At 37.4% G+C, this 9,847-nt stretch overlaps 1 protein-coding gene across 1 annotated transcript in view; it reads left to right on the top strand.

Annotated features, from left to right (window-relative positions):
* The window catches only part of YWHAQ (tyrosine 3-monooxygenase/tryptophan 5-monooxygenase activation protein theta), a 45,569-nt gene extending 36,239 nt beyond the window's left edge, over positions 1-9,330 (top strand). The window contains exons 3-6 of the mRNA XM_032172190.3: positions 1,790-1,913; positions 4,972-5,135; positions 5,794-5,889; positions 7,958-9,330. Of these exons, the coding sequence (XP_032028081.1) occupies positions 1,790-1,913; positions 4,972-5,135; positions 5,794-5,889; positions 7,958-8,017 (444 nt within the window). The 3' untranslated portion in view covers positions 8,018-9,330. The remainder of the gene's footprint in view (positions 1-1,789; positions 1,914-4,971; positions 5,136-5,793; positions 5,890-7,957) is intronic.
* Positions 9,331-9,847: the final 517 nt, after the last annotated feature.

Below are 9,847 nucleotides of genomic sequence, written 5' to 3'. Positions count from 1 at the left end.
AGCCTGGGCAACAGAGACTTTGTCTCCAAAAAAAAAAAAAAAAAAAAAAAAAACCATGGATGATGGATGCAGTGATTGCATTTTGTTAGACCACTTTTAGTCAGATAAACTAGAAGAAAGTTCTTGGTTAGAATTGTATATTTTAAAATTTATAAACAGCCTTCCTTTTCTTTAGCAACTACGTGAATTTGACTCAACCTTACTTGTTTATGCTCCAGACTTGCCACTTTGGTATCATGGATGGTATTTTTATATAATATTAACTGACCGTATCTGTGGTTATTTTTCCAAAATGTAAAAAGGATCTTCTCTCTTCCCTGCTTTAAAACGTTCACTAGTTTCACATTTCCTGGAGCAGTGCTTTTCAAACTGTGTACCTAGACTGATACTAGCTAACATTTACTGAGCACTTAACATGTGACACTATTCCAGGCTTTGACGTCTGTTATTGGTTTTATTCTCAAAACAAACCAATGAAGTAGGTATTAGTATTAGTATCTTAACATTTTTATGAGAATTTCATTTTGCTTTGTAATATTGAATACAAAAAGGCTTTGTTTTTGTTTTTGTTTTTTTGAGACGGAGTCCGCACTGTTGCCCGGGCTGCAGTGCAGTAGCATGATCTCGGCTCACTGCAACCCCCACCTCCCAGGTTCAAGCAATTCTCCTGCCTCAGCTTCCTGAGTAGCTGGGATTACAGGTGCCCACCATCACTCCCGGCTGATTTTTTGTATTTTTAGTAGAGACGGGGTTTCACTATGTTGGCCAGGCTGGTCTTGAACTCCTAACCTTGTGATCTGCCCGCCTCGGCCTCCCAAAGTGTTGGGATTACAGCCGTGAGCCACCGCGCCCGGCCCTAAAAAGGTTTTTAAATGGATGACCTAGCATCAAGAAAAATTGAATCTAAGAAGATTTCTATCATATTTGTCTTTTGTGATTTTTTTATACTCCAAGGCATAGCATACCGTGTACTAGAAGTGAATACTTCTTTGTATGAAATTAGGGACAAAAGACATACTCAAGAATTTTTTTTAAAAAAAAATTAGATTTCATAGACCTAAAATTCTTCTTTTAAATTGCTGTGCAAGTTTCTAAACCTCTTACTCTCAGTTCCTGTATTTACCTCATTTTAGATGGACACTTGACTGCAGAGGGCACTGAGTAGCACTATTCTGCCTCGTACTTGATGTTTTAAACATTTTGTTTCCCCTCCCTAAAATGAGTGCACATCCCTGTTTTCTGTTTGGTACATTTCTACTTTTCCTTCTTGACACCTCAAATACTCTCCCTGGGAAGCCTGTCTTAACTGGAGGCCATCTCCAGCAGAGCTACTCTCTCTCTGTGCTTCCTTAGCACCGTATTCCCATCTTTCTTAGTTCTTGGTGTGTAGTTGGTGTACTTACAGACTGTGAGCTTCTTGAGGGCAGGGGCCTGATTTTAAGTCTTCTCTGTATCTGTTATAGCACCTAGCAGGTATGAGTAAATGTTTGTTGAATGAATGGATGAGTGAACAGACAGGCTGTTTTAAATTACAATGTTTGGTGTAATCTAGAATCTAGCCTTACCATAAGAAACTGTAGGCTACATCATTTAAAGCCTCCCAGGGCAACTAGTGGCAACAACCTAACCCCTGCTCTAAGAACACATGCTTCAAGTACAGGCTGGTATGGTATAGTATTACTGTAGTAGTTAATGATTGAAATGCCCTCTAGGCAGAAGTTTTATCATTTAATGATAATGCACAGTAGGCAGAAGTTTAGTGCCTGATGTTCTGTCTTATTTATTTCAGGAATTGCTGGATAAATATTTAATAGCCAATGCAACTAATCCAGAGAGTAAGGTCTTCTATCTGAAAATGAAGGGTGACTACTTCCGGTACCTTGCTGAGGTTGCATGTGGTGATGATCGAAAACGTAAGTATATTTGTTATATGGGCAAAAGTAGAATATAAAAAAAATGGGGATAAATGGGACACTATGACAGTATACGTAGTCTTCAGGCTCTTTGTGACTTAATAATAGAACGTATATCAAGAAAATTAGTATTACCTTATGTTCTCAAAAATGAAAATTGGATTATAAATTTACATCACATTCTCTTTAAAGAAATTAAGCTCATCTGTGAACTCTATAATCGCGTATGGTATTATTTAAAACAGGATTCATCTTTTATGTTTTAGAATTTTAGTTCACTGTATTTTTAGCTCCAGAGTTTTTTGTGTAAACTTTATGAGTGATTCTGCATTTCTCATGGCCTTTCTGTTATGCCTTAAAACTTTGGATCACTTGAAATTACATACAGAACGTGGAAACAGGCTTTTTCGGTTTGTCATATTCATTATCGTCTATTTTAAGGGGTCATAACATTGACTGCTAATTACATATAATCAAATTTCTGAGGAGAGGTGAAATGAGTGTGTTATTGCTGGTGTATAACTTGTTCCAACTTCACAGTAAGTTTGAATGACCCATATGGTTAGGTTTTACTTGAGAAGGTTGAATACACAGGAATTGTTGATTAATCAAGTAGTGGTCATAAAAATAGATACTAGTATTAAATACCTTTTTTTTTTTTTAACCTAGACTATCATAGAAAACATGGATATGGGAAAAAGTGACCGAATTGCCTAACTTGATAATAAAAAAGTGAAGTGAATTTATTTGCAGTGAATGTCTCTTGGGATACTGGCAGCTGAATATAAGATAGATCTCATTAAATTTAGTGTATGTGCTTGCTACCAAATTTATCAAGTTCTAGGTAGTAGAAGTATCAGTTCCTTATTTTTTCCAGTAAGTTTGTTATTTTGTTCTTAATTTTGCCCTGTCTACAAAGATATACCCCTACAGATAGTTACTATGATCTGAAAATGAGAGTTTTGCCATCCTAAATATCAGTGTAACTGAATATATAAAGAGAACTTGTACCTGAGAAACTGTTATACCTTGCTGTAACAAAATCTGTATACTAAACTTCATTATTCTGTTACTGATGTGTAATTTCTGTTGCCATGAAGATAAGCAGAATTGGACATGATACTGGCACGGAACTGTACATTTAAGTATCAGAAAGCCAAAGAGAAATATTTGGGAGATTGAGACATAGCTATAGCTTTAATCTGATTTAACTCTTAGGAGCTCATTGGCACTTTCAGGTCTCACACATAGTCCTGTCTACATTCTGATAGTCTGGGATTCGTAGATAGGCTGTCTTTATAGCCTAATTGCTGAGACACTGGTGCTTCCTAATTTGCCAGGCTGCAAGAACTTCTTATTGCATGCAGGCTGTGCCAGTCAGGGATTAGATCAATAAATGTGCCATTTCAGAGGAAGGAAAATGAACATAATTCAGGTCATAAAGGGATAGCTTAATCTCTTACGTCAGTATCTCTAAAGCTGTAATAGGCCAGTGGCCTCATACAGAAAACTACCCTTTTCGAAACATGGGTATAATCAGATTAGTGTTGGTAATACTGAACGTTTTTTGAAGGGAGAGTAACATTTTAATTAGGCCAGTAATCAAACTCTGGTCAGAGCAGATTTTGTCCTATGTATTGAAACTTTTATATTGCCTTTCAAATAATACCTCTTGATACTAAGAATCAGTATTTCTCCAAATCAGAAAAATAGAGATTTTGGTGTTGATGATCTTTGTAAAGTTTACATTATTTAGGGAAAGGGTATTCCAGTCAAATTATTATTATTATTATTATTAATTTTGAACGGAGTTTTGCTCTTATTGCCCAGGCTGAAGTGCAATGGCGTGATCTTGGCTCACCGCAAGCTCCACCTCCCAGGTTCAAGTGAGGCTCATGCCTCAGCCTCCCAAGTAGCTGGGATTACAGGCATGCGTCACCACTCCATGCATCTAATTTTTGTATTATTAGTAGAGACGGGGTTTCTCCATGTTGGTAAGGCTGGTCTTGTACTCCCAACCTCAGGTGATCTGCCCGCCTCGGCCTCCCAAAGTGCTAGGATTACAGGCATGAGCCACTGCGCCCCTTCCAGTCAAATTCTTTTTAATTGCTGCATTTCCAAGTAATAGAATTAAAAGGCATAAAATAAGAAAATAGTTTTATCCTAGGGATAGAAAAAAGTCTGATTTACTATAATGTCTCATGTTTTTTTCCATTAAGGTGTTTATATGTAAGCAACATTCTAAACTGGTTTTTTGTTTTTTTTATTTGTTTGAGACAAACTGTCACCGAGGTTGGGAGTGCAGCAGTATGATCTGCAACTTCAACCTCCTGGGCTCAAGGGGTCCTCCCACCTCAGTCTCCCAAGTAGCTAGAGCTACAGGCACGCACTACCATGCCTAGCTATTTTTTTATTATTATTATTATTTTTCGTAGAGACAGGGATAAGGTCTCCCTGTGTTGCCCAGGCTGGTCTTGAACTCTCAGGTTCAAGTGATCCCCCTGCCTCGCCTTCCCAAAGTGTTGGGATTACAGGCATGAGCCACTGCACCTGGCCATAAACAAGTTCTTAAATACCCAGTACACAATATTGTTTTTGTTTGTTTGTTTGTTTGTTTTTGAGACAGTGTCATTCTGTCGCCCAAGCTGGAGTGCAGTGGTGTGATCTTGGCTCACTGCAACCTCCGCCTCCTGGGTTCAAGCGATTCTCATGCCTCAGCCTCCTGAGTAGCTGGGATTACAGATGCCCACCATCAGGCCTGGCTAATTTTTGTGTTTTTAGTAGAGACGGGGTTTCGCCATGTTGGCCAGACTGTTCTTGAACTCCTGATCTCAAGTGATCCATCCACCTCAGCCTCCCAAAGTGTTGGGATTACAGGCATGAGCCACCGTGCCTGGCCACAATAATGTTTTTTGTTAGCTACTGTGATTTTAAAAGACCCATACAGAGAAAAATCTTGGTTCTACCAAGAGCTAGTAGCATATGTTCAAGTTGCTAATGTACTATGTACTGGATGGTTATTTTTAATACTGCGCTTCTTATTTTTTGCTCTTCACAGAAACGATAGATAATTCCCAAGGAGCTTACCAAGAGGCATTTGATATAAGCAAGAAAGAGATGCAACCCACACACCCAATCCGCCTGGGGCTTGCTCTTAACTTTTCTGTATTTTACTATGAGATTCTTAATAACCCAGAGCTTGCCTGCACGCTGGCTAAAACGGTAAGATGTGGGTCCAGGAAATACCTACTTTAGCTATAGTTATTTGAGATACCAGGTATGTTAATTTATAAGTATTTTACTTGGAAACCCAGGGATGATTTCTACTATATTTACTTTGAAATCTCTTTTTCTTCCCATCATGATTACCTACTCCTGCCCCTGACACCTTACTCTACCCTATGATTATAAGCAGTGATGTGCCTACAGAGCATACTGAGCAGAGTAATCAAAGAAGGATAAATGATGTTAAGAAGGAAACATAAAAGATTAGAAAGTCATGCCTGCCAGGTTTGGTCACTAGAATAGCTGTGCATTAGCCACATTCCTCAAAGTGGCTCAAAACGAGAGAGAGAATAAAGAGCACCCTGTACAGATAAATACTACTTCTTATTGGAAAGAAGTATGTTAAGCATTGCTGCTGTTCCTTTGTCCTGTGAAAGAACCAAGACATGCTTGTTTACTTAAATGTATAGTTTATAAAATTCCAGTCATACTCGTAAGTTCTTAAACTGAGAGTGTGAGAGAATGGTTCTGTTGAGTTTGTTGATGGTAGAACATAAGGTGGGTGTTCACTTATTTTGTAAAAATGGTTTGTAATTGTAGAATAACCAGTTTTTGTCAATGCACATATTTTACCATGGATATTAATATTTATCAGGCTTTTGATGAGGCCATTGCTGAACTTGATACACTGAATGAAGACTCATACAAAGACAGCACCCTCATCATGCAGTTGCTTAGAGACAACCTAACAGTGAGTTGTTTACTCTTTTAATTTTATTTCCTTTTCAGAAACCAAAGTATTTATATTTTATTTTGGACTTTGTGTCTTTTAGGGCAGATACATAAGAGCTAAAAGTATGAGATACGTGTTAGTATTTTATGGGACGAACATTATTTTGTAGGCAGGTTTTCAAGTTGAATAGGCATTTTATCAGACCTTCCTGAGAAGATACTAACATTATAGGAACTCAATATTAATATTACTGTTTCATTGGGGTGAAGATGTTGATAAATTATGTTAATAAAGAGAGCTTAAAAAGTTTCAATATTTTGGGGCAAATCAGCTATAGCCAGTTAGGGACTATGTAGATATCTAGGCTTTCTTAAAAGCACATGAAGTACCTTGTTCTAATAAAAGTTTACTTTGTGAATTGTGCATGATGTTCTACAAGCATTTAGGGAGTAAACCTGTACCTAAATTTACTCCTTCTCTGCTTCTAGGCAAAAGCTTCTGTTTTGTTTGTCTTTTTCTCCCCGCTTCTTAGATAGGCAAATGATGAAGTAATCAAGAAATAGTACAGCTTAAGCTTTACTTTAACATTCTTTTGTAGGTTCAAGTAAATTTGATAGGTAAGATCTTAGACTTCACAGAAGGAAAAAGAAGGGAACAAATCTTTTAATATAAATCTCGTCCTCCCAGCCCCCTAGTTTGGTGCTTTATCATTTACTAGATAGGATTTTTAAAATATTAGCGCCATGTCTGTTCAATTTTGCTGAATAGGGTAATTACGAATCCACTGAAAGGGGAATGAAGACCCTGCATTTCTAGCCATGAGAAGTGCCTGTGGTTGTGAGGGGATCAGCAAATAGTTCTAAAGAGGAAGAGCAAATTAGGCAGTTATACCTCTTCCCAGATGTATACCTTGGAGCTGTCTTTTAATCGGTTTTGTTTTGTTTTCTGTATTATGGAGACAGGTCTTTGGGGGGTTTTGTTTTGTCTGTTTTTATTTATTTTAGTGTCTTCATAATAACCTAAGGATTATGTAAGATTCTAGCTTTTCTGAAATTAACACTAATGTCTTGCTGTTGGTCTAATAAAGTGCAATTATAGTCAATAAATAATGACTTCTCTTCTTCACTTCATCTTTCTGTCCTAAAATTAGAGAGATCCTGGAAGATCCACTTAGTTTTAACATTCTGTCTAATTCAAGAACCCTGTCTATACATGCACACATTGCTTCCCTGTAGCTTCCATCACCCACTCCTATTTAATTCTTGGAGAAACACAAAGTAAGTCTGCTTTTCCTATAGTTTAGCCCTTCACACACTTGAAAATTGTTAACCATGATTGCGGCTTTTTCCTCCCTGTGAAAATATTTTGCTTTATTAGTCTGTAATAATACTGCAGTAGTGCTTTCAAGAAGAGCATTGGGCTGCTGGGAATAGAGACAGCATTAAATTCTAAGACTATCACTTTGCTTATTCTGAAAGTAGAGTGCCTTTCTTAAAAAGTTACTTTTTTTTTTTTTTTTTTTTTGAGACAGGATCTCACCCTGTCGCCTAGGCTGGAGTGCAGTGTCGTAGTAATCACGGCTCACTGCAGCCTCAACCTCCTGGATTCAAGCAGTCCTCCTGCCTCAGCCTCCTGAGTAGTTAGGACTATAGGCACACACCACCCCGTACCTGGCCAATTTTGTTTTTGAAATTTTTTGTAGACATGGGATCTTGCTATGCTGTCCAGGCCGTTGAACTCCTGGCCTCATGCGATCCTCTCATCTTGGCCTCACTACGTGCTGGGATTACAGGCGTGAGCCACTGTGCCTGGCCAAATGCTTTTTAAATAAAAAGGAAGCTATAAAACCATGCTGTAGTGGTGTATGTGTGTATGTCATTTTGTAAATGCATAGTGAAAGGTCTGCAAGGATGTATTTTGGGAAGATGATGGTCTTTGGGGTTTTGAGAGAGAACTTTAGTCTTAGTCAAGATCTCCATTGTTTGAGGAATTTACTACTCTTGTAGTTAATTTTGATATAACAATAATACTTAGTGTAATTGCCTAATCTAGAAATAGTAACTTAATATGATTCTTCTTTTTCTAGCTTTGGACATCAGACAGTGCAGGAGAAGAATGTGATGCGGCAGAAGGGGCTGAAAACTAAATCCATACAGGGTGTCATCCTTCTTTCTTTCAAGAAACCTTTTTACACATCTCCATTCCTTATCCACTTGGATTTCCTATAGCAAAGAAACCCATTCATGTGTATGGAATCAACTGTTTATAGTCTTTTCACACTGCAGCTTTGGGAAAACTTCATTCCTTGATTTGTGTTTGTCTTGGCCTTCCTGGTGTGCAGTACTGCTGTAGAAAAGTATTAATAGCTTCATTTCATATAAACATAAGTAACTCCCAAACACTTATGTAGAGGACTAAAAATGTATCTGGTATTTAAGTAATCTGAACCAGTTCTGCAAGTGACTGTGTTTTGTATTACTGTGAAAATAAGAAAATGTAGTTAATTACAATTTAAAGAGTGTTCCACATAACTTCTTAATTTCTACATTCCCTCCCTTACTCTTCGGGGGTTTCCTTTCAATAAGCAACTTTTCCATGCTCTTAATGTATTCCTTTTTAGTAGGAATCTGGAAGTATTAGATTGAATGGAAAAGCACTTGCCGTCTCTGTCTAGGGGTCACAAATTGAAATGGCTCCTGTATCACATAAGGAGGTCTTGTGTATCTGTGGCAACAGGGAGTTTCCTTATTCACTCTTTATTTGCTGCTGTTTAAGTTGCCAACCTCCCTTCCCAATAAAAATTCACTTACACCTCCTGCCTTTGTAGTTCTGGTATTCACTTTACTATGTGATAGAAGTAGCATGTTGCTGCCAGAATACAAGCATTGCTTTTGGCAAATTAAAGTGCATGTCATTTCTTAATACACTAGAAAGGGGAAATAAAGTACACAAGTCCAAGTCTAAAACTTTAGTACTTTTCCATGCAGATTTGTGCACATGTGAGAGGGTGTCCAGTTTGTCTAGTGATTGTTATTTAGAGAGTTGGACCACTATTGTGTGTTGCTAATCATTGACTGTAGTCCCAAAAAAGCCTTGTGAAAATGTTATGCCCTATGTAACAGCAGAGTAACATAAAATAAAAGTACATTTTATAAACCATTTACTATGGCTTTGTAACAATTGCATACCCATATTTTAAGGGACAGGTGAATTTACTACTTTCTAAAGTTTATTGATACTTCCCTTTTATGTAAAATGTAGTAGTGATACCTATATTTCTGCATTGTGCATTGTGACACACTTGTCTAGGGATGCCTGGAAATGTATAAAATTGGACTGCATTTCTTAGAGTGTTTTACTACAGATCAGTCTCATGGGCCATCTCTTCCTCAGATGTAAATGATATCTGGTTAAGTGTTATATGGAATAAAGTGGACATTTTAAAACTAGCAAAGTTAATTATGTGATTGTGAGTGCCTTGGCTGTTATTAGAATTGTGCTTCAGTAGATATTCAAAAGGAATCTAAGAGTTCAGGTACAGATACTCAACTTAAAATGGGGCTACACCCTGATAAACCCATTGTAAGTTGAAAATACTAAGTCAAAACTGCATTGAATACACCCAACCTAATGAACTAATTTATAGCTTAGCCTATCCTACATTAAATGTGTCCAGAACACTTAGCCCTACAGTTGGGCAAAATCAAAGAACATGAAGCCTATTGTATACTAAAGTGTTGGATCGCTCATGTGATTTGTTGAACACTGAAAGTGAAAAACATTGATTGTATGGGTACTTGAAGTATGCTTTCTACTGAATGCCTGTCACTCAAGCACCGTTGTAAAGTCAAAAAATTAAGTTGGGGACTCTATGCTTCTGTTTGTAAACATTCAGTCTTAGTGAGTTCAAAATAATTTTGGTTTTATAGGATCACAATGGCTATTATTTTACTAACCAATCTCAGTAAAATAACAG

The sequence above is a fragment of the Hylobates moloch genome, unplaced genomic scaffold, assembly GCF_009828535.3.
Source record: "Hylobates moloch isolate HMO894 unplaced genomic scaffold, HMol_V3 SCAFFOLD_13, whole genome shotgun sequence".
NCBI classification, from domain to species: Eukaryota; Metazoa; Chordata; class Mammalia; order Primates; family Hylobatidae; genus Hylobates; species Hylobates moloch.
This window is presented reverse-complemented; position numbering and strand designations above follow the sequence as displayed.